This window comes from Neomonachus schauinslandi, chromosome 2 (assembly GCF_002201575.2).
Source record: "Neomonachus schauinslandi chromosome 2, ASM220157v2, whole genome shotgun sequence".
Classification (NCBI taxonomy): Eukaryota; Metazoa; Chordata; class Mammalia; order Carnivora; family Phocidae; genus Neomonachus; species Neomonachus schauinslandi.
In genome coordinates this window covers 198,786,150-198,810,462 of record NC_058404.1, presented here as the reverse complement: position 1 = coordinate 198,810,462, position 24,313 = coordinate 198,786,150, and the positions used below count along the sequence as shown (strand labels likewise).

Sequence of the window (24,313 nt, the reverse complement as noted above, 5' to 3'; positions counted from 1 at the left end):
TTTTATTTGTGTTTCATTTCCATAACTACTTCTTTCCTGCATGCATAGTCACCTGGTATGCATTCTGCAAACCCGGACAGAAGCACTGTTGCAATTAATAACACACCTTTTTAGTGACCTTGCATGCAGGGAATCTCTCCTTTTGAAAGAGCAGGGCCCGACCTGGCCCACAACTGACTCTGTAGTGTGTTTACTGCTAGTTTGGCCCATTTTCTATTTGCCGAGGTAAACACAGGTAAGTAAGTAAGCAGGGGGGAGGGAGATATTTGTATATAGGCGTTTGAGAGAACCCGTATGGTTGTTCCAAATCCCCGTCCAGTGAATGCAGGCTTGGGTGTCACACGGGGTTGCACTGGACTGAAAACTTACTGTTTGTAACTCAACCTGCAACTCAAAACTGCTATTAGCACAGAGGGAGCCTGAATGCTTTTCACAGGTAACCATCACATTCCAAACCTTCAGTAACGTCCCCAGTACAGAGTTGGATCCAGCATAAGAATAGGGATGGTTTACTGCTTCCCACTGAAACCTCGCCCTCGGGTGCCTAGCATTGTGTTGCAATGCAACTTCATCTCTTTTGTTTGTTGCCATTTAAAAACCATCCACATTTTAAACATCACCTAGGTTTGTGACTCGTTTGTCTGAGCACCTGTTTGTCTGAGCACCTGAGTGGCCCCGCTCTCCCTCCGCTGAAGCCTTTGCATGCACGGATGCCCCAGGGAAAGCCAGCAGCCTTGCGACACTGGTGTCCCTCCCGTTCTGTTTCCTCCTCCTGGCTTCCATTAAAGTTGTTTGCACCAGAACTTACCATCTTGTCCTTTGTCGTGTTGGCATGGACTGTGGCCTGAATGTCTCCAAACCAAGTGTTACCGTGCAACTCAACTCTTGCTTGAGCGTGAACGGGGTCTTCCATTCACAAGGCAGGAGCCGGAAGCCATGCGAGGTCCCTGTTCACACTTCGGCCAGCGAGGAAGCCTTTCCCAGGGCTTTGTCATGCGTCTTTCTCAGGAGATTTCCATGAGCATTTCTCAGTGTGCTAGAATTTTCTTTACGTGTCTCCACCATCCTTCAGAGCCATTAGAAACCAATTTTCTGACTTTTGTTCATATTAAAATAGGAGCTTTCTGTTGTCCCCTTTTCTATGGAGACTCCATTTAAGTGTTGTAGGTAGGAAGACATCCATAGAATGGAACCACTGTGAATTTTGGTCTTCTTGGCTAAGAAGAGAAATAAACTTTTCCCCCTGAACTGCTTCCAACCAGGTTAGCCAGGTTGGGCTTTGGGGAAGTCAACTGAATGAATGCCCTCCCCCCCGCCCCCAGTCTCCATTCGCCTTATCCAAGAGCATCTGCGTAGGTCCCACCATCCAAGCTAGTGCTCATTTGGTTACATTTCTTAGTTGAGTGACTAAAGAGACCGATGGGTGCTGTCACTAGATTCTGCAGGAATGGTCCAAAGCATGCTTACTTATCTTACTGTAATTTTGAGAAAATAAAAGCAGTTTGATATAAAGGTATGATTTAGAAAGGTCTTCTCTGCTGGCCTTCCCATAAAGCTAGCCTGTCCATTGCTCAAGTTTTCAAGGCAGATCTATGTAATATATCCCTGTAATTAATTGGGCTTCTCCTGTCCTTTTTAAAAACATGTCACTTTACATCTGATTAATAAGTACCTCTTCTGGGAAAATGCCTACTTTTCCTTCCTTAGTAATTGAGATTTGACTATCAATCTAAGGCAGGGATAGAATGATCACTGGTGTGTTAGTGCAATTAAAAAAAAAGACTGTGAATGAAATCAGCAGATTATTTTGGAAAAAAAAAAAAAGTGAGTGGGGGGTTTGTGTCCTGGTCCTGCCGCCCTGTTTATGAAATGAAAGCGATAATGCCTGCCTCGTGGGGTTGTGAGGATTCAATGAGAGAGTGATGTGCCACAGGGTGCAGGGGACACGCCATGGCTGGTGGCTATGTTGTCTGTTGAGATTTCACGCACTCGTTCTTACCAAGTACTGAATGATGATGATCTGTGGCTTCCTGGGTTTCCATCTCGCAGCAGGTAAACACATGACACCTTGTTAACGTTTTCTTCCTAGCCGAGTAGGTAAGAAGTAGACACATTTCCGCAGGAGATCCAGTGCGCTGCAGAGGTGGGACCACGGCGCGCGCCTTCGAGGACCAGGAGATGGTAGTTTGTGCGCCTTTTAGTAACACCTTGGCCAACTGGAATGCCTTGGTTTTTGCTGCGTAACGTGGGAAAATGGCAAGTGGTAAATAATCCAATAAAGTTCTGTTTTTAAACCAAATCTTTTCTCCAGGAGAGAGAGCGGAGGTCGCCAGCCTTTAACCTCCAAATCACCACCTTCCCCGAGAACAACAGCAGCGCTCTCCAGCTGTTCTGTCACCAGGAAGGAGTTAAGGTAGCGTGCTTGGGGGGGTGCCTCCGCTAAACCGACCACCAGGGGCCCGCTCGAAGGCCAGGCTCAGCCGTAAAGGGGGATTGTGCCTTTGTGCCAGACATAGAACGGAGTTAAACGAGATGGCCCGGCCCCCCCACCGTATTTTGAAAGCCAGAGTTCATTTTTCAGAGGGTCACCCAATGTCACTCTATTTGTACCCATGTTAAAAGAGCAGAGCCGTGGGACACAGCTTTGAGGGCACACCCCAGCTTGGCCACGTCCCAGCTCTGGGCCGCGAGCTCTCCGAGCCGCACTCTCCCGCGCGTGAGGTCTGAATGGCAGCACCCACCCCGCGACGCGACGTGACGTGACGTGACGTGGCGTGGGTGTGACGTCAGAGCAGCGCTGCGCCCCGCGGCCTCGCGCAGTGAGTGAGTGGGCGGGAGACGAGGCTGCGGGCTGGGGTCCTCCTGACCCTCGTGACTTCTCGAGCCTTTCTGGAAAGCTCCGCGGGTCGGGCGAGTGGCAGGCACTGCCTTCTCTCCCTCGACCGAAGGAGCTGCCGGGAGCTCCTGGCCCCGAGGCGCGCGCCGGGAGAGGGACGGGCGAGGCCGAGGCCGCGGCGCTAGAGACCGGTCTGCACGGGCTGGGCGCCTCCCGCAAAATGAACGTTGGAAATCTTTTCCAGGATGTGAATGTTTCTGAACTTATGAAGAAGCTAGATATCCTTGGCGATAATGGGGTAACTATGCCGGTCGGCTTCTGCTCGCGCGCTCTTGTCTCCACCTGGGTGTGCTCTGTGTGCCTTTCCTTTCCTTTGGGTTTGGTTTCTTCCTAACCGAAGAGATCTGACACGTGCAGTGTAAGGCTTCTGTCTGGCCGTGCCCCCGCGGGGGTGGGCGGGCCGCGCTGTCACGGGGGGATCGCGCTGTCACGGGCGGGTCACGCTGTCACAGGGGGGTTGCGGTGTCACTGGGGGGAAGGGGAGGCTTCCGGACTTAGCTTCTGGATTTAGCTCCTCCCTCGCTCCTGCAAGGGATGAGGGTGCGCACAAAGGATCACCCAGAGGGAGCGCGGGATCCCTCCAGATTTCCGAAAGCAGAACGTGGTATTTTTGCCCCCTTAGAAAATTGGCTCCAACAGGCCCTATCTCCAAAAGCCCTGGCCCCAGAGAGGGCAGGGCTGCAGCTGCATTTGAAAGCTGGCCTCTTTAGAGAGGGGGGGCCGAGCCCCGAGGTCCCCTCTCGGAGGGGCGTCAAAGCCGGTCAGCGCTGGCTATCTGCACGGGGATGTGGGGTCCAGTGTAAAACGCCCTTCCCACATTTTTGTGTTTTAGAATTTGAGAAACGAAGAACAGGTTGCAATAATCCAAGCTGGAACTGTGCTTGCCCTGTGTGAAAAGGTAGAGCCCCGCGGCACTTCTGTCCGTGCACCGTGTCTGAGCTTCCCAGCGCCCCGCAGGAACCTGCGCACCGGTGTCTCGCTTGGCTCTGGGGCATGCGCTCCTCGTCTGCGTCTGCATGTGCACGCGCATGCTGTTCCTTCCCGGGCCCAAAGCCACCCCCGCTTCCCCTAGAGAGCCTAGCGCAGAAGCAGAGGAAAACCCCGTCGAGGAAAGCATCTGCAGCACTGGGGTGGATTTCCTACCAGGTTTTCCCCATGCCTATTTTTTAAACTTAGTCAAAATCGTACTTGACTTCCCGTTTTTAACCCTGCCTCCTCCGCTTCCACTCCGCCTTGTTCTACCCAGTGGTTAAATCAGAAGCTAATTATGCTAGATTTTGCCTTTCCATTTGTTTTTGTTTTTTGTTTGTTTTTTCTTATTTATCGTTATGCAGCGGTGAACATCTCTACCCGGAGATTCCTACCTACCTTTTAAAACACTTCCACAGGATAGATTCTAGGGGTGGAATCACTGGGCCAACTGGTAGGGAGGTTTTTCAGAGATTTAATATTGTCAAAGTGGTTTCCAGAAAAGGGGTACCAATTCCCCCTCGACCTGAGTATGACCACATTGCTGGTTCCACGTTCAGCGTAGCGTGTCTCCGCTAAAGAACCCTGCCAGTTCCAGAGGCTAAAATCACATAGATGTTCGTGTGTCTGTTTGCATTGATTTGAGTGCTAGTGATACTGGGTTGTTATTATGTATTATCTATTTTCTTCCTTCTTTGTGAATTGTAGTAACATTTCTGTTGACAATTTCCATTGGGTTTGTTTGTTATTGGTTCGTTCATTCATTCATTAATTCATTCATCTATTCATCTGTTCATTCAATAGGTGTTTGTCCTAAGTATGGTGTTTCTTACTGACTCCTCCCTGTGCTTTACATATTAAGATAATAACTCTTTGCTGTATTTGTTAAAAATACGTTCCTGGTTTGTTTACCTTTTACATTTGTTTAGGATATTTTAGGTACACATAACTTTTATGCAGTCCCATCCAGAGGACTTTTCCTTTCAAAGCACAGGAGTTAAACTTTAAAATGTTATTTTAATAACAAGGAAGTCTTAGTGATCTTAATCAAGATTCTTCCCAGAATTTTTGGAGGGGCATTGAAAATAGAAATACTTTTCTGCCCTGGGCTCTTGTCCTTCCTCCCTAGTCACATGAAGGGCACAAAGTGTTGGTAACAGACTTAAGCAAAGCCTTGCCCGAGGTCACACAGGAGGTAAGTCACTTCCCAAATCCCTTCCCCTGGCTGAGCCTATGTCCCCAGCTGGACAGGGGGTGATGCTGACTCACACCTGGCTGGCTGCTGGACCCATTAGCCTCAGGCAACCATACAGGGTTAGGCACAGGGTACTCATTCAGTAAACATCCCTCACACCAGTATATCCAAACGTCCTGTGCAGAGCTCTGGGGAGTGTGACATAAAAGTGCCTAGTAAACACTCAAAACTCAGTTTAGTGCCGAGCGCTCCCTGGAGGATTGGTGAGGTCAGGCCCAGCAGTTCCTTCCTCATCCCCTGGGAGGCCCCTCCTGGGTGGACCCCCACCTGGGGCTTCTGCAGATCGGTCTCTGGGTCACTGTGAGCCACCGAATGGAGAACCCACAAACCTGGCAGGGTTGGTGTCAGGACTCCAGGACATGGCGTTTTTAAGCAGAACCAAACATTGCTACTGAGCACTTAGGGCAAAGGGGTTTGACCAGTGATGGTGGGTGGTGAACCAAGAGCAGCAACCCTCCGTGACTTGGGTGGCTGGTTTGGGAGGGGCCTGGGCAGCAGGCCTGGGGGCCTCCCTCTCTCCAACCCCCAGAGTCTCTTGGAGGGCCACACCCTGTAGGGAGTTCACAGCCTCGTTGAGAGTAGCCCTTCAAGCTGCTCCCTTCTCCCTGATACATTCCTCCCCACAGCCCGGCAAATCGTGGGTGTCCAGACCTGCAGCCTTGGGCTTCCGACCTCAGAACTATAGGGCCCCTGTTCCTTTCAGCAACCGTGCGAGATTAGCGATGTGCCCCCGTCATACCCCTGCCTGGCCTGCAGCAACTGTCTGCTTTGACCCTGTCACAGGCCATCCCCCCCCCCCCACCTTTCACCAGCCAACTGGGTGCAGGTGAGAGGGTCCCACCTCCGGATCTGGGACAGTCCTTGGGGACTGGACTCAGACCAGTATTTTCCCATTTTTTCAGATGGGGTCTAGGAGATCTCAGCTCTGCCACAGGTCTGTGACTAAAGATCCCGTAGGTTTGGGAGTTGCTATCTGTCCCCCTAGAGGGAGTGTTGGTGCTGGGAGTGGCCCCAAGAGGAAAGGTGGGTCTGCAGGACCAGCTGAGAGCCCTGACAGGACCCCCAGGGACACAGACTGCCCAGTTTGCCTTGGACTGAAGGGTTCCTGGGACATGGGGATGTCAGTGCTGGAATGGGGACAGTCCTGAGCAAGCACACATGAGTCGGTCACCCTGGAGCTCATGAGCTGGCAGTGGGATCAGAGACCCCCCACCCAAATGCATGTAGTTTTAAAAATTGCCACTCAGTGTCAGCATCTGACCAAACTGAGGGCAAATTCAATTTTCTCTTTGGAGGCACAATGCCGCTTTTGTAGCATATAAGTGAAGTGCAGCTCTAATTAAGAATGTCACATGGTGCTCTTGGATGACCTTGCCAGGGCATCTTGCTCTGGGGGTTTGCTCCTACTTGCCTGGGGAAGCCTGGTTCCTTCTTGAAGGTTAGCAGAGTCCAAGGTCAGGGGCCACATTTTGTCTCCACCCCACGTCCTTTACACACAGCACGTGCCCAGAAGAGAAGCTTGAACATAGGACATCTGAGGGTTTACAGGTGATCAGAGTCACACCTCTTCTTTTTTTTTTTTAAATTTTGTTTATTTATTTTTAGAGAGGGAGAAAGAGGTGAGGGGAGGGACAGAGGGGGAGGAAGAGAGAGAATCCCAAGCAGGCTCCACCCCCAGTGCAGAGCCCAACTCAGGACTCCATCCCACAACCCCAAGATCATGACCTGAGCCAAAATCAAGAGTCCAACGCCTAACCGACTGAGCCACCTAGGTGCCCCAATTCACACCTCTTCTTTATGAAGCTCTTTAAAGTTCAAAACCAATTGAGAAATAGTCAAAACCAATCAGACAGATGGCAGTTTTTAAAAAATTTTCATGTTCTCACTGGTAACAATAGATTAGTAAATTCAGCTTAGGCCTGTGGCCACAGCCAAGCTTTCCAATAGTTGGCTTGCGGTCAAGGTCTTGGGACCCTCTTGAAGAGAGAGTTGGGTTTTAGAGGAGAGAGGGCCCCCACCCTCCAGCTCTGGGGCTCAGGACCCTGCACCTGTGGGCAGAGACCTGGCTTCCTACACGATGTCCTCCTCCTCGCATCCCTGTAGGCTGACTCATTTCTTCCCTGAGGGTTTGGAGGAGGGCAGTGTCCCCATACCCCTCTTTCCTGGAGGGTGGTGCAGAGCCACTTGCATTTAGATGCTCACTCTTGGAGTGTGGCCCAGTGGCTATCTGGTGGACTCTCTTCCATACAAAATTCACGACCTTTTGTACCCAGGATGCTCATGGCCAGCATTTTCTGTCCTCATTTTCCTCTTTCAATTGCTGAGAAGCACTCGTCAAGTTTTTTCTTTCTATGCATAATACGTATGTCAAATCTTTTTTTTTTTTTAACAGTAAGTAGAAACTGGACACCATATTCTATAAAACCTATTCTAAGAGCAGCTTGTTGTAATGATTCAAAACTGGATTTTGATTTTTTTTCTATTTAAATTTTATTCATTTTAGGACTGTCTGCATTAGGATATTAAAAATGAAATGTCTTTCCTTTTCTACCCAAAATATGCTTATCTATTTCTAAGACATTGCATATCCTCTCAGTAATGTCTAACGAGATGCTCTATTTTGGGCGCCTGCTTCTGCTGCTGGCTCTGGGGGTCCACTCTGGGGGCCAAGCTCACTTTGATGTTGGGGGAAACCTGTGTGATCACAGCTTTATCTAGTCTTGTTCCCTCCATGGAGCCAGCACCCCTCCCCCCCGCCAGACCTCCACACTCTCATGTCTGCTCTCGTTCAGCAAATGTTTGTTGGGCCCATGCTTCATCCCAGGCCTGTGCTGGTTAAGGAAGTGTAACAGAACACGTCTGATATGGTCCCTACCTTCGGGCTTCTGTGGGAGGGAAACAGACAACAGCAATCCATCAGGTGAGTGCTGTGAGAGCCACTCGTAGGATAACATAGGGATCCTAGAGGGCACCTGACCCCATGGAGGTAGGAAGCAGGGCAGGCTTCCTGGAGGAGGTGACAGCTAACTTGGCCTGAAGGCTGAGTAGGTGTTAGCTCAGTGAAGGCCTGGGGCTGAGGCCAGGGGTGGGAGAGGTGGTGAATTCCAGTCAGGGAGAGCGGGCTTGGCTTGGGGACCAGCCATTGTCAGGAGTGATGGGATGTCCCCGAGGGCTTTAAGCAGAAGTGGGTTTTTGAGAGGACACGCGGACTCAAAAGCAGAAAGGGCTTTGGGTCCAGACAGGAGCCTGGAGGGATGGTGGCAGTGGTGTTCGGCAGGAGGGTGTTTGAAACAGTAGAAGGTGGAACCAGCGTATGGACAGGGGAGGAGAAAGAGAAATCAAGGCTGCTCCCTGCTTTCTGGTTTGGGTGAAATGGGGCTCTTCCCCAGCAGAGGGACCAGGGAGGCTAGGGAGGCATCAGAGGGAGGTGTGGTGGGGCGGTCTGGGCTGCAGGGGGACACTGCAGAGAGCAGAGGGAGCACAGGGGCAGGTAGAACCCCCAGGGAGGCAAGGAGCGAGGGGGGGAAGGGAAGGGCAGGGCTCCAAGGGGAGGGGGAGTCCCTAGCAGGAGAGAAGGAAAGCCAGGAGGCAGCTGAGCCTCGCGTGGCAGCTGAGGGAGGCTGGGAGGCCAGGAAAGGTCCCCAGCCTGGAGGCAAGGAGGCTGTCTATCGTGTTGAGTGCACACATTCATACATGGTGTCAAACATGGACACCCCCTGCCCTCAGACATCCCCACCAAAGCCCCCGCAGGTCTCCCCACCAGCCCCTCTCTTAGGTGGGCTCCTCATAAAGACACACCTAACAGACCTCCATCCCGAGAAATAGCTGCCCACCTCCTGCTCACCACCAGCCCAGACCCAAGAAGAGGCAGACTGTCCCTGTGACCTGCCCTTGGCAGGTGCTTGCTCGCCCACTTCAGCACCCTCATGCCCTGGGACTCAACACACCCCTCACTCTGCAGTGCTCCTGGCCACTCGGGTGTGCTGCAGGGGTGTGGTTTTGCAGGCTGGGTTAGAAGTCCTCATTGCCCACCTGTGTGACCTTGGACAAGTGACTTAACTAGGCATCCATGTCTTCACCTATAAAACGCGTGATGCTGCCTCTGCCATGGGGTGGCTGTGAAGGGCTGGATGAGGTCTCCAGCATGAAGCCACCCTCGAGGCACTCAGCAGTAGACCTCAATGACACTCAGCCACCCAGCCGCACACAGGGGCCCACTCTGCACGGAGTCAGGCCCCCAGAGCATGCACACCAAATCTCTCCTGGACACGTAGGCTCAATTGGACATACGTACCCAAGCCCATGCACAGGTACACACACACACACACACACACACACAGAAGCACGCGTGCACACATGGCTATCCATGACCCAGTTGATCCCTGAGCAAACATCTGTCAAAGCTGAACATCTGTACAGACAATGAAATTCTGTTTTGAGGGCCACCCTGGGATGGGCCGAGGAGGCCAGGAACCTCGTCGAAGAGGCCCCCTGCACACGGCTTTGGTGGAAGGCCCCCAGCCAGCACGGGTTCTCATTTGTTGGCCCTCTGTCCCTGCTGTTTTCCAGTGGCTGAAGCAAATAGAGGGAACTGAGGCAGCCCTGACCCAGAAGATGCTGGACCTGGAGAGGGAAAAGGTAAAAGACTTAGTCCTCTGGGATGCAGGAGGGTGCCAAGAGCTTCCTTCCCAGGAAGGCCTCCCATGTATTTTTTTTAAGATTTTATTTATTTATTTATTTATTTATTTATTTATTTGAGAGAGAGAGTGAGAGCATGCTCACAAGCGGGGGGGTGGTGCACACAGGGAGAGGGAGAGAGAGACTCTCAAGCAGACTCTCCACGCCCAGCGCAGAGCCTGACGCGGGGCTCAATCTCACAACCTTGAGATCATGAGCTGAGCCAAAATCAAGAGTCAGATGCCACCCAGGTGCCCCCTTGCATGTATTTTCATAGGTGTTTATTTGCATGCATTTCTAAATTTTGCGTTTGCCCTAATGTCTCTTCCAGGTAATCGTCCTCCATTCGTTCACTCTTTCACTCACTCAGTTGTTCACTTAATGCCTATTTTTGGAGCCTCTGTTATCCCAGGTGCCATGCCAGGATTAGCAGTCCAGTAAGGAATATGTGGGGACCCTGCCTTGAGGAGCTAGCTTACGAGCCTATGGGGACGTGTGCTCATGAGCCAACAGCCACAGTGCTGCCTGGGGACATTAGGAGCAGCACGTGGGTGATGCCGAGGCACTTGGCCCAGTGGCTCCAGAGACACACAGCTGAGCCTCCCATCTTTGCTGGCCTCCTTAACGGCCATGAGAGTTTGGGAAAGACGGACTGGCCCTTCCTTTCCTCATTGCTAAGTGGGGGTTCCAAGTTCCACCTTGCTGGGCCATAGGGATGAGAGACATGAGATGCACAGCCAACTGTGCACCTTGCTTGGCACGTACGGGTCCCTGATGAGATGCGGTGGTGGCGGTTATTCACCAGGGGGCTATGGCATATGGGGGATCCGTTGTGCCCAGCCTGGGGGATGCAGAGAGGGCTGCCCGGAAGAAATGGGTCTTGAGCCTCAAAGACCAATTCAAGTTTTGCAAATAGAAATGAGATGTGGAAACAGAAGGTGGAAGGAATCGCTTACAGCCTGGGAGCACACGTGGTGTGAGAGGGCCCTGGCTTGGAGTCTAGTCGGTCCTTGGCCGCCATGACACCGTGGCATCTAGGGCAAGGCACTGGGCTTCTCTGGTCCTGCTTCCTCATCTGTGAAGTCACGGGCCCACAGGAGAGGAGTTCTCACCTTGGAACCCTCCAACCAGTAGTGGAGATTTGCATTCTGGGTAGACCATGCTTGCAGGGACCGGAAGGGTGACCCGGGCATGGGGAGGAGGTGTACAGCAGTGAAACTGGTCGGAAGGTGGGGGATGCTGTCGTGGGGGGAGGAAGAGCCACATCTGAGAACTGTTGGGATGGTCTTCAGGGGCAACCAGGACGTGACAAGAGGAACTGAGAAGGACTCCTGCATGGGCACCGGGTTGGAGGGGCGTCGCTTTGGTGCAGTCAGGCCCCCATAAGGTCCCTTATCACCTGAGCCCCTGGCGGGTCCCCAGCTTGGTGGGACCATCGCTCTCTAGCAGAGGTGAGTGGGTGGGCTCTGCAGAGCCTCACTGGGATGGGTTCTCATGCTGATCTCGATCGTGGGGGGCCTCCTCTTTTTCAGGACCTGTTCAGCAGGCAGAAGGGCTACCTGGAGGAGGAGCTAGACTACAGGAAGGAAGCCCTCGACCAGGCGTACCTGGTATGACCGGGAGTGGGTTGGTCGCTTTGGCTTGTTAGACTCTCTCTCAGAGGCTGTGTTTTCCTTTGGGGCACACCACATTTAGGGGCCCCACCAGGGCCCCGTGGGTGCCATCAGAATGCCCTGTCTATGTTCTGACCGGAATGACTGTACAGAGAAATTGTCCCTTTTTTCCAAATCAATCATGATTTTCCAAAACATTTACTTAGCTGGATGGTTTCTTCAGGTGTGCTTATTCAATTCTAGGAATCGTTTGAGATGAGTGTGAAGAAACCGTCTTTCTTATGAGTTTGTGATACTTGAATACTTGTTTACGTGTAAAACCCCAGAGCAAGTTTTCCTGTGCACAGGAATGAGGGGCAGCCACTGAGGGACATGGAGGCTCAGCAAGGAGAGCAGAGGCCGCTGATCGGAATAAAAATTACTTGTGCCATACTGCATTTGGGTCACAAAATTTGTCCCGGGCTTCCTGGTGGTTAGCTTAAAATGGGATCCCGTCCAGGTTCACGTGTCATATGGTTTTGAGGACTCTCCCAGCAGCGAGTGAGACAGCGAGATAATACAGGCCCCACCAGGGGTCCCCACGGCACAGAGAAGGGAGAGTTGAGTGTCCCTTCTTGCAGGAAGAAGTGCGGTACCCAAAGTCTCCAGCAAGGCTTTGCCCCAGTCATTTGTAGTTAGGATCATTTTACAAAATGGTGCGTACCCGAGAAATGCAGAGTCCACAACAGAAAAATGACTTTCAAGCCCTTGTTTCCATGAGCTTGTCCAGGAAGATGGAGAGCCAGGAGCCTGGGCATGAGGGCTGGCCCACCTCCCCAAGACCCCCGGCTCTTGGTGTCCAGGGTCTGAGGCCTGAATGAGGAGGACGGGGAGCTGGAGAGGTCTTAGGTCCTGGGGATTGAGCCTCACTGGGACGGGCCATCTTCTCTCCTAGCGCTTACTTCTGGGCACACGGTATCGTCATGGCGCGGAGGGCAATTTAAAATAGAAATATCTCCTCCTTCTAGGGGAGGGATGCTCACACTCAACCATTCCCTTGCTGGTGTTGCCTCAACTCCGCCCCCACCTTGGTCCTTTCGAGAATGCCTTTCCCGCACCACACACCATCTGTCGCGTGGCACTGCCTCCCTAGCATTTCCTAGAAAGCTCTGAGGAATGTGATTTCGGGAGATTCGTAGGCACTAAAGCCAATGGAACAAGTTTGGAACACTCTGAAGGGCTCCTTGGATCCTTAATGTGTTGAAGGTTGAAGGGTGGGCCGGGGCTCTGAGAGGAACATAAGCAAGCACTTTGCCAAGCTCACTGGATCAAGGACTGACTTTTCAAGGGGCCTCTGGCAGGACTGGTGATTTCCAACACATTTTGGAAAAGCTCGGTGTCCACCCTTTGCTGTCTAAGTACCGCTCGCAGGAAGGCCCCGGGGGTCCCTCTGAGTCCTGGTTCTGCAGAGGAGGCCCCTGGGCGTGCTGATCCTGCCACCCTGTAGAAACTATGTTCCTTCCCAAAACTGTTCCAAAGCCTCAGGGGGGATTTCAGGCCCATGACAGGGTTGTGTTCTGATGCCAAGCTGGATGGATTTGAACAGTAAGGGAAGTAACAATCTCCAAGAGGGTGGCAGTGCCTCGTGCCTGGGCAGGAGTGAGGGCGGCACGGCAGGAGCCACATGTGGACCTGCATTCCTTTGTCATCGTGCTGAATGAGATGGGGGCGGGTCTGCAGTGGAGCTTCTGGAGTTGGGTGGTGGGGTCCTGGCTGGAAGCTGGTGACCTGGGTCTCCTAGAAGTTCAGCTCTGAACGGGGAGGGGGTGAGCCAGCAGGCACAGGCGAGCTCTGACGAGAGCAGCAGGGAGAGCTGGGGGCCAGACGGCTGCAGACGCTTTCCGTGGAAAACCTCCCCCTTGCCCCCCTGCCTCTAGCCACCTCTCGCCTCTTCTTGGCAGTTTCCATCCAAACTGAAGATTGGTCTAGTCGGTCTTAGGAAGACGAGGAGCAGTTCCTTAGTTCCTTAGCTCCCTTGACTAGAAGCCTTGTGGTGGGGAAAGTTTCAGGGGTAGGACAGGCTTCGGAGGGAGGGGACCAAGGATTTGCAGTGACAATGACCAGAGCGATGGTCAGCCTGGCCCAGGCTGGGGTTTCCATTCAAGGGTGCTGTGGGTGGGGTTTAGGGAAGCAGAAAAGGAGATAATTCTCTCTTTTGTCCCTAGATATCCCTATGAGGTAACTATATTTAAGTGTCTTGGGGTGAAGTGGAAAAGAACTTCCTCTGACGATTACAACCTTTGCCTTTCACAAGGAGCCTTCGACCGGCCACTAATCTCTCGTCCGCTTTGCTAACACCTGGCGTCTCGCGTTTTTAGCAGGGAGGGCCTGGTTAGGACACTGTCACTGTTTGCTTTAGGTTAACATCGCATTCTGAACTAGCCGGCTGAAAACCACGTGTGTGCGTTTGAGACTCCCCCCCACTGCCACCCAGGATAAAAGGGGAGGTTTGCTCCCGAGGTGGGGGGAGTACGTGGGGCGCCAAGAACAAAATGGGAACAAGCCTGTCTTTGAAGCACGCATTTTAAGGGGCGGTTGTGATGATCTTCTCTTACGGCCCTGTCCTCTGCTATACAAGAGGAGGGCTATTCTCGATCGAATCGAATAAGACGTGTTCCCTCTAAGGTGTGCACGGAGCTGAAAGGGGCTCCCTCGCTCCCCCTGCCCACCCCTGCCCGCGCCTGCTGGCCACTCCGCAAGGCCCCCGCACGCCTCCCCTCCCCGCCTGAGACCTCCAGCTCTGCCTCCCTGAGCCGCACTGCCCCGGCCGTTACTGTCGCCCCTTCGTGATCTCCCACTGTCGGTGTGCTTTGGGCCCCTCAGAAAATCCAGGAGCTGGAGGCCACGCTGTACAGCGCGCTGCAGCAAGAGCCCGGGCGGAGGGCCAGCGAGGCGCTGAGCGAGGGCCAGCGGGAGGACCTGCGGGCTGCCGTGGAGAAGCTGCGCCGGCAGATCCTGAGACAGAGCCGGGAGTCCGACAGCCAGGTGCTGCGGGAGCGCATGGAGCTGCTGCAGCAGGCCCAGCAGGTGAGGGGCAGGTGGCTGGCACCAGGTGCCTCTTGCCCTCTTCCCAGCCTCTGAGCCCTCGGGCGGGCCCCTGGGCGTTCCAGGCATGTCTGACGGACGGCTGACAGCCAAGCCAGTCTCCCCGGGACCAAGGCAGGTCTTCTCTCGGATGTCCTCACAGCACAGAGGTGCACTGTCCGCAAAGGGGGGCGCTGGGCCGATGCGCACTTCAACCCTGCGGCCCAACCCTGCCGAGTCCTCAGGCAGACCAGAGCCAGCTCTGCCCTGGGACCTCTCCCTCCAGCAGGTGTATTCTGCTTGAAAGTCAGGTTCTTTTTAAAACCAGGAGGCGTGGCTGAACGGTTTGATTTTTTTTGCTGTATTTTGGGGTGATGGCTAATTTGAGGACTGGACCTGACAGCTGTATTCGTCGTTGACTCTGAAACCCTGAATGTATTCCAAGGTTTGGAGTCCTGTGTGAGTGTCACATGCTGCCAAGCACACGGGGAGCCAGGCTCCGCGGACTGCAGGGTGATAACGGGGACGAGAGCAGGGACGCTTGTTGGGTGCTCGCCGGCGGGGACCCTTGATGGTGGCCCCCCCGTGGTGTGGGGACGATGATGTCCATTCCCCTGATGAGAACGCTGGGGCTCAAGAAGTTTAAGTCACGTGCCTGCAGGTCACACAGCTCGTAGGGAGTCCCACCAGTGAGGAAGGGCCCGGGTGAGCAGGGGAGGCGACAGCACAGAAGGCAGAGGGAGGAGGCCGTCAGGAGGGGCAGGGGAGGATTGTGTCCAAAGAGAGCACAGGCCCCCGCGGATTTGAGGAAGGCGCGTCGGGGGGCACAGCCAGACGCCGTGGTGCCGGGGTGGAAGGAGGCGGGGAAGGGGGACCGGTCAGCCCGGGAGGGCTCTTCACTCAGGACTTGGTTTGGTTGAGAGGACACGCAGGCAGCCCCCGTGACCCCGGCCTGGCTGCCGCCTCCGTCCCCATGCTGCCTGCTCTGTTCTGGTGGCATCTGGTCATCGGCTCCCCAGCACCCTGGCTCAGAAGCAGTGTGTGCTCAGCCCGAGTGTACAGACATGTGCACACACACCCTGTGTAGAGGGAGGGGGGTTTCGTTAGAGATTCCTGATCAGATTGGCACAGCGAGGGCAAGGGCGAGGGGGCGGTTGGAGACGGAGCAGCGAGAGGGGAAAGGCATCAATCCACTGATTGAGAAGGTCTGGTGTGTGGAAGGGGTGAGTGGGGCCCAGGGTGTGGACCAGCAGGTGAGGCGCAGGCTCAGGCTTCTGAGCAGAGGGGAGGGGGAGGGGAAGGAGGCGACTGTGGTGAAGCTGCAGCCTTGTGCCCACACACAGGGCCACCTCGCGTCCTGAGGGAAGATAAAGGCAGACCACGTTGTTCACGTGGGGTGGAAGGGGGGAGGGGAGGACGTGGAATCCCTGTGGCCCAGGTGGGTGGGGAAGCTGCTGGTGTAGGGCAGGCCCCTGAGGATGGAGACCAAGAACTTGCAGTGACAAGGACCAGAGTGATGGTCAGCCTTGCCGGGCAGGGCATCATAGGACGGAGCGGGGAGGGAAAGGGAGGCACGAGAGGGAGGGGGAGGAGGGGCTTGCGGCCAGTACCATCGAGGAGATCTTGGCACAGGGATATAGGCGTGGGCGTTTGCCTTCAAGGACATTGCCACTGAGCCACCTCTGTTTTGGTCACATGGGTAGTGAAAAGTGGCCTGGGGCACCCCCAGCCCAGTGCGAGGCCCAAACATAGCACAGATCCTCACCGACTCGTGTGGCTGAGGCTCTTGTGCCAGGATGCCCCTGCCCAGGACATTGGTTAGGAGTCTGGGAAGGTTCCCAGTGGAGGGCCCAGCTGTACCAGGCTTTGAAGATAAATAGGAAGACACCAGGTGGCCACCAAGGGGAAACAGCATTTCAGAGAGCAGCGCAGCATGGCGCGGTCAGTTTGGGGTAGCAGAGTGGTTAAAAAACACTGGGACCAGACAGTGTGGCTTTGAACCCTATTCTCCTGGATATTAGCCGTGTGGCCTTGGCCAAAAGACTTGGCATCTCTGGGCCTCAGTTCCCTTGTGAGGATGGAAATAATGCCTACTCATTGGGATGTTATAAGGTTTAAACAGACTCTTGCAGGTGAAGTGCTCCCAGCAAGTGTAGGCGGCTATTTTAATTGCTAAGTGGAGACCACGAGTAGGTGTAGTGGGAGCAGGACCAGACCGGGGAGCTGGGTGCTGGCTTGCACCTGAGGTCCAGCACTGTGTCTCATTTGTGGGGTTTGCTGATGGAGTGTGCAGTGCATGGAGGGGTTGTTCAGAAAACCCAGCCCAAAGCAGAACGACATTTGCGTGTTTGAACCAAAAAGTCATTACCCGACTTAAGGGCTCAAATCTCATGAAAGTGCTCCTCACGGTCTAAGTCTGGAACGTATGATGAGCTAGTGAGTATACACCAAAGACCCAGGGCAATGCGGCATTCGACTGTGACTCCTGGGGAAGCTTTGATGAGACAAGACATGCAAATCAATTAGTTATGTCTGGAGCATGGTGGGTGTTCAGTGAAAGGAGACTCTCTCTATATAATAACCCTGGTGGATGCTGACCCCTGCTACTCAAAGTGTGGTCCGTGGGCCAGCAGCAGCATCAGGAGGAATGTCACCTGGGAGCTGTTAGAAATGCAGACTCTCGGGCCCCACCCCAGTCCTACTGAATCGGATTCTGCATTTTACAGGATTCAAAGGTGATTCTGTGCAGATTAAAGTTGCTCAGTTTTGGTGAATCGTAAATAGAGATCCATGGCTGTAAGTTCCAGAGGGGAGTAAGGGTCTGTCTCCGTCTGCTCGGGCACCATAACAAATGCCACACGAGAGACTTGGACAGCAGACATCTGTGGCTCCCAGCTCTGGAGGCTGGAGGTCCAGGAGCAAGGGGCTGGCTGATCTGGTTGCCGGTGAGGGCTCTTCCTGGCTCGCAGACAGCCTCCTTCTCTCTGTGCCCTCAAATGGCCAAGGGGGGGGGGACAAAAGGAGAAGGAAGAGGGGAAGGGGAGGGCAGGTTGGAGGGAGAGATTGTTCTCCTCTTATAAAGGCCACCAATCCTACCAGCTCAGGGACCCCTTCTATGACCTTACTTAACCTTAATATGTCCAAACACACTCACACTGGGGGGTTAGGGCTCCAACCTAGGAATTTGGGGCAGGGGTGCAGTTCGGTCCATAGCAGGGTCTCATTCCTTTTTTGGTTCTGGAAGAAGGAAGCTCTCACTCCTTCTTGCCCTCCTTCCCTCGCCCTGTCGCCCTGACTCAGGCCAGGTGAGCCCCTCCTCTGTCGCATAGGGCCATAGAATTCAGAGAACTGGGCCCACCTCCTCCCTGCTCTGGGCCCGGTGCCCGAATCGGTGGCAAGGCTTAACACTTCGGGTTTCAGCTTCTTCATCTGTACTCTGGGCAATTTGGAGCAGCTCCGCCTCCAGGCTTTGCCTCGAGGGGGAAATGCCTGGCCAGACTCTCCTGGCGTGGCAGGTGCAGGGGTATCTGAGACGCCACGGCACTCGCTGCTCCTTGCTCCCCGCCTCTGCCGAGCGCCACACGTGTGACAGCCGCCGGCACAGGGCCCCCGCCCGGCATCTCGGTGCCTTTGTAAGAGATGCTCAGACTTCAGAGCACATCGGTTCCCTGTAACAGAGTTTCCTGGAGTTGGTCATCCGGGTGTGATGCCCAAGCAGAGGGGAGGGTTTCCTTCCAGCAAGCCCTGAGACAACAGGGTGCCGGCTAAAGCGAGGTGTTGTGGCTTCCTGCTTGCTTCCGATGGTCGAGTACCTATCATGTGCCAGGCACGGGTCTGGCTGCTGGGGCTGGGGCAGTGAGCCAAGTCCCTGCTTTCGTGGAGAAGAACATGCTCTTATAATCCAGTGAGGAAACTCACAACACAAATAAATGCCAAGGATGTCAGAAAGGCTAAGAGGACAGGTGGGAAATGATGAGGAGGTGAAACCCCAGGCTCTGTGCAGAGAGCAGCAAGTCCAAAGGCCCTGAGGTAGGAATAGGTTTACTGTGCTTGATGAAAGGTGTACATTGTCTGTAAGCTGTAATTTTCAAAAGTAGCAGCTGTTGAATATAGGATTTTTTAAAAAGATTTTATTTATTTGACAGAGGGAGACAGAGTGAGAGGGAACACAAGCAGGGGGAGCAGCAGGCAGAGGGAGAGGCAGGCTCCCCGCTGAGCAGGGAGCCAGATGCGGGGCTCGATCCCAGGACCCTGGGATCATGACCTGAGCTGAAGGCAGACGCTTAATTGACTGAGCCAGCCAGGCGTCCCCCAGCTGAGTTCCGTGCCTGTTCTTGGGTGCTCTCTGCCTCATCACCTTGCCAGGGGATCCTTGGGGGATGGTCATGCCACACTGAGGTGCACACTCCTTCCCTCAGGTGGAAGAGAATTAGAAACGTATGGGTTTCTTAATCCTTTATAGGGTGTGTACTCTATGCCAACTCTGCTCTGAGCCCTTGGTGCAGATTCACTTGTTAGATCCTCAGACGTGGGCAACACAATTACCCCCGATCTACGGATCAGGAAACCAAGGCCCAGAGAGGTTGAATCACTTGCCCGAGATCTCCTACCTGAGGATAAGTAATTTTCTTGTCTTCCATGCCAATCCGTTCTGTTTCTGCCAAAATCAAACTCTCATCATTTCCCTGCTTAAAACACTTCACAGGCTCCCCATGTCACCCCCAAATCTCTGAGCTCCTCATTGGGACATTCCAGACCCTCTGAGCTCTGCCCCTGTCCCCACACTCCCACGTCCCTGCGCACCCTCTTTCCTCTGCTTGGAATTCCCTTCCCCCTTCCAAGTCTAGCAAACCACTGTGGGTGCTGGGCTGGGCTCTGCCTCTTCTGGCTTCCCCAGCTCATGGCTCAATGCCCCACTCTTCTCCCCTCTGGGCTCCAGCGCCACCTGCCTGGAGCACCCACATAAAAGAGCAGCCCGCCCCCTTCCCTACCCCTGCTTGATTTTCTCCATGACGTTTGTATTCATCCAGTGCACCATCTGGGTACCCGAATAATGCTTTTATTTGAACTTTACTGGACTGCAAACTCTTTAGGGCCCCAGGCATATTGACCCATATTTGTTGAGTGGGTGAATGTGTCCATAGAGGTGGTTCTCAAAGTGGGTCCCCAGACAAGCAGCATCTGCATCACTCAGGAACTTGCTGGAATGCAGCTACTCGGGCTCAGCCCCCCGAAACTGAGTCAGAAACTCTGCTGGGGGAGGCAGTGATCTGTAAGCCTTCCAGGTGACATTGATCTGGATTCAAGAACCACTGTCCTACAGAATGCACGGAAGGCTTCTCCAGGCCTGGCTAAGTGTCCGTGGAGGCCACATGCTCATGGGGCCTGACCTGGGTCGCCCACCCTGCAGCCGGAGCACTCTCTGCAGGAGTGAACTCTGCATCTGCATTCGGGCCTGGCAGGGCTGTAGCCGGCTGGGCAGTGGTCGGGGGGGCGGTGGGTACCAGCACTTGAGGGGTGACTCGGGCATGTGACAGTCTGGAAAAGGTTCACACTTGCCAGACATTCTGGGTGGGGTGCCGTGTGGAACTGGAGGGAATGGGCTGGTAAACCCTGGAGCAGGGGTGAGTGCCCCAAGCGGCATTCGGCAGACACAGCAGCAGGCAGGGTGACCAGCCTTTCCGGTTTCCTGGGGCTGAGGGGTTTCCGGGGACCCCAGACTTCAGTGGCAAAAACCAGGAATGTCCTGGGCAAACCGGGACGCTTGGCCATCCTGGCACATGTGCTGAGCGGGCTTCTAAGGGGCTGGGGTGCCTGTGGGAGCGATGGCCACGGCCGGTCCTGGCTTCCCCCGCTCAGCGCCCCAGCTCCAGCTAAGTCAGTCTTGCACGAGTACATCGTCTGATGCCACTTCAAATCCGTGATGTGTGATTCTGTTTCCGTGCGCTTCAAGAATAGGCAATACCGACCCTCCGTGTTGGAGGGCGGAGGGCCCGAGGAGCCTCCTGGTGGGGGCCCTCTATCTGGATTCGGGTGGTGGAGATACGGGCCTGCACACGTATAAAACCCAGTCACACTGCCCACCTGTATTTGCCCGATTCTCTGCTTATGTGCCACACCACGATAAAGAGTAAAGAGTAAGTTGTGAACCTGGAAATTTTACCTTTTCTGATGCATGAGGTCGTGTGTTTCAGAGAATCCGAGAATTGGAGGCTAAGCTGGAGATCCAGAAGAGACATCTGAAGGAGCTTGAGGAAAAGGTAGGTGGGGCGCCCGGCCCCTCCCCCCATCCCCTGGGGCTTCTTGCTGGGACTGGTCACCGTGGGGCCTTGTCCTTCTGCAATGCCAGCTTTGTAATGCAAGAGGGGGCTGCCTCCCGCCTCCCTTCTCTGCCCCGGTCCCCCCAAGATGGGCACATCCACGAACTATGTAGCTCTTTCAAAGGCTTTTCTAGGGAAGAAAAGTGCAGTTTGGGACCAACTTTGTGTGTGGGCAAAGTGGGGGTGAGATGTCTTTTATTTTCCCTCACAAAAGACCTTTCGGGGACGGTGTGACCCTCTCTGGAGCGTAAGCCAGGCTTGGTTCTGTCCCATGGACCCCTTCACCTTAGATGACCTCTGTGTGCCAAAACCCAGTTGTGTGTTCTTGGGAGTCTCTCCCCTCCCGGCGGGAAGCAAGGCTGACCTGTCCCATGCTGACACCCGGCCTCATGTGTCTCTCTGCGTTAGCATCATCTTATGGGTGGGGAGCCTGGGCCGGAGATGGGTTCAGACACTGGACCCTGATTCCGCAGCTGGGAAGGTGTAGCTGGTCTCCTGGGTGCTGCAGCCACCCCTCAGTGCCCCCAGCATGTTCCGTTGGTCCAGGCAGACAGACAACTGCCACTCAGAACCATGTGTGTGGCATCTGTGTCCCCCCACTTACATCCGCCCGGTGACCACGGGGTCCTTGAGCTCAGGGACCAGCTTGTATGCACCGCTGTATTCAAGACAGTTCTCACCGTGGAATAGGGCACCTCACATGTTTGCCAAACGAGTCATAGATGAGTCATAGACAAGTGAAGCAAAGCCTGTCATTGCACGTTCTGTGTCACAGAGGTAAGCTCACGTGTGGGAGCCACACGAAGGCTCCAGCCCCGTCCGGGGGTCATCGGGGACGATGTGCCCAAGGAGGGGATCCCAGTCAACCTCGAAGGCTGATACGCAGTCACCCCGGGGAAGAAGAGGGAGAAAGGGCATTGGTGGGCTTCAGTTGCCTGAGGCGGGTCTTAAGAGAGAGGACGCCAGTTCCCCCCGTGGGCAAAGTGGGGCCAAAGTCACAGAAGTCCCCCGAGGACCGATTTCTGGGCAGATAATCTAAAAATAGGAAAACAGCCCCTTCCCAACCTGGAGGCAATCAAACACCGTGGGCCCAAAGAGACAGAACAGCTCTTCAGATGATGCTAAGCCAGTTTTAGAAGCTTCCTCCCTTTCCTGAGAGGATGCAGGAGTCACCTTCCTTCTCCCTCCGGAGCCTCTGCGCCTCCGGCCCGCACAACCGGCAGTGTCCTCTAGGGGGCAGCAGAGGGTCGTGGCGGGCCAGCTCGCACAGGGGTTCGGGCCAGTTCTCCCACTAGAGCCCTGGGAACCTCTGTGGGATTCTGGTTTAAGCAGATGCCTAGTGTCTCCGTCTGCAGATGCCACCGCAACCATCTGGGGCTGTTTTGAGGTCCCGAGGGAATCTCAAGTCTAATTCCATCCAAGAATCTCCAGGGATAACCGGGCTTTGCAGGCAGGTGTGTCTGGGCTCTGCCCCAGGCCGGCCCTGGAACCCTGGGGGATTTATCCCTCCACCCTGGCCTGGGGGCTCGCGTCTCTCCCTGTCTTCTGGGGTGGTTGTGTGGATTGCATGAGCGTGGGCGTGTGATGTTCTGAGCCCCAGGCCCAGAAGAGGTTGGTGGGCCGTCAACGCTGGTTCTGCGTCTCAGTCCCCCAGCTGGGCTTTAGGACTCGAGTGGGCAAAATGGGTCACAGAGCAGGAAAGGACAGCAAATAGACTTCAAACACGCCACAGTTGTCTGGCTCATTAAAGTTTTACGAGGTGGTCTAGGCACACACGTAAAATAAGGCAGGTGGCATTTTTAGTGAGGAGGCCTCCTGGGCAAAGCAAGTGTGTGCAGGATGGTCTGTGTCCTCTTGTCGCAAAGGAGTTGCCGAGGGGGGCAAGCAGCGTGGCTCATGTCAGTGGCCAGGAACCCTTCCCTGCCACACCCCACCGGGTGCTCTTGGCAAGTCCTTCCACCTCCCCGGGCCTCAGTTTCCCCACGTAGAAAATGACAGCTGGGTGACTCCATGTAAGCCCTGTCCGGCTCCAACCTCCAGTGACTCTAAAACTTGTGTAAAAGTTGGTGGCTGTCTGTTTGGATTTGAATTTTTTCAATAAATAATTTAGGGGAGTTATTACCTCATGGGGGGAGGGAGAACGATTTTCAAAAGCCCCGGATGATGCTCCAACAGGTTCTACCTAATGAGCAGTAATTCTTTCGCAACAAAGCGGGTCATGAATTCAGTTCAGAAAGAGAAGTCTACTTTCAAACTGATCTGTATAATTTTTCCTTCCTTTAAGGCCATTTTTCCCCCTATTTTTTTTTTCTTTTAAAGCAGACGAACTGAATGGCACAAAAGATTTTAAATAATGGTCTCTTGGGAGAGGGGGCCCTGGCAGAGATGGTGCAGGGGGGAGGGCTTCTGCTCGTGGGCAGGTGGGTCTGGGGGGCCTGTGGCCCGGGGCGAACATGCCTGGTCCTTGGGCGCAGGCCAGGCCTGGCCCGGCCTTTGGTGGGAGCCACCAGCCGTGACCATGGGAGGGTCCTTCCTCCGTTTGTAGTGCGTCCTGCCACCGTCTGCAGGAAAGCCATGTCTCAGCACTGAAAGCATCCTGGTCTGTCTGAATCAGCCGGGGGTTTGGGGAGAGCACTTGGGGATGCGGAGGGACTCCAGAGGACAGGTTTCCCAGTGAGGTCAGCTGCCCAGGCCCACTCACTTCGCTTTCCTCCTCCTGAACCCGAACCTGGTGCGGTAGTTCTTGTGAAATGTGTCACTGAATCCCATACTATGTATCTTACATCTTTCTTTCTTTCTTTTCTTTTTTTCCCCCCTCATTTTCTTTTGGTCTTATTTTATAGTTTTTGTTCCTTTTTTTGTTTTTCTCACTAGCATTCATTCTGTGGCCTTGAAGACTTCACTAAGCAAAGAACTCGGGTTGGTATTCTTTTAATTTCACAGATAAATGTGATGATTTTCTGAAAAGGAGAATTTCTCCCATTTCTGACCATAGCGTTCCTTGAGCGATGAGGCTCCATGGAAGGTGGGCTGTGGCAGATGCCTCAGCTCCCTGGCTCCCTGGGCGGGGGGGTGGGGGCCACCAGGGGTCTCTGGCGAGTCCTACCCTTCAGAGGGAGGTTGGGAGAGCTCTTTGTGAAGAAGAAGAAGGGACAGTGGGGACCTGGTTTCTTCCCTGTTGTAGTTCATCTTCAAAAGGGGGGGTGTGGTTTTTCCAAAGTTTGTTTCTATTTTGGCTTTAGTTTCTGGGGCTGTCTATTGCCTGTGGACCAGACCATAGCGGGTTTCTGGGGTCAGGGGTCTTCAGGAGCAGGAGACTGATGGGCAAGTCCATGACCTGCACATAAAATACCCAGGAAGCCTGTGTGAAGAGCCCCCAGCTCCCTGCCCCTCCCCCACCCTTAACCCTATGCCTGGTTCTGATGCTCAGGGACCTTGAACGGAAGCCATCGGGGCAGCTGGTCCTGCTCTGCCCTGCGTGCCCCCAGGACTCAGCTCTCACCAAGTTCCTGCTTGGGCA

General features: G+C 54.3%; 1 protein-coding gene across 3 annotated transcripts in view; it reads left to right on the top strand.

The window, feature by feature from the left end:
• Positions 1-23,687, top strand: part of JAKMIP1 (janus kinase and microtubule interacting protein 1) — a 64,524-nt gene extending 40,837 nt beyond the window's left edge. For all 3 annotated transcript variants that reach the window (XM_021677606.1, XM_021677605.1, XM_021677604.1), the window contains 8 exons: positions 2,312-2,413; positions 3,081-3,134; positions 3,729-3,794; positions 9,690-9,758; positions 11,330-11,407; positions 14,273-14,476; positions 20,668-20,733; positions 23,637-23,687. In XM_021677606.1, the coding sequence (XP_021533281.1) occupies positions 2,312-2,413; positions 3,081-3,134; positions 3,729-3,794; positions 9,690-9,758; positions 11,330-11,407; positions 14,273-14,476; positions 20,668-20,733; positions 23,637-23,687 (690 nt within the window). The remainder of the gene's footprint in view (positions 1-2,311; positions 2,414-3,080; positions 3,135-3,728; positions 3,795-9,689; positions 9,759-11,329; positions 11,408-14,272; positions 14,477-20,667; positions 20,734-23,636) is intronic.
• Positions 23,688-24,313: the final 626 nt, after the last annotated feature.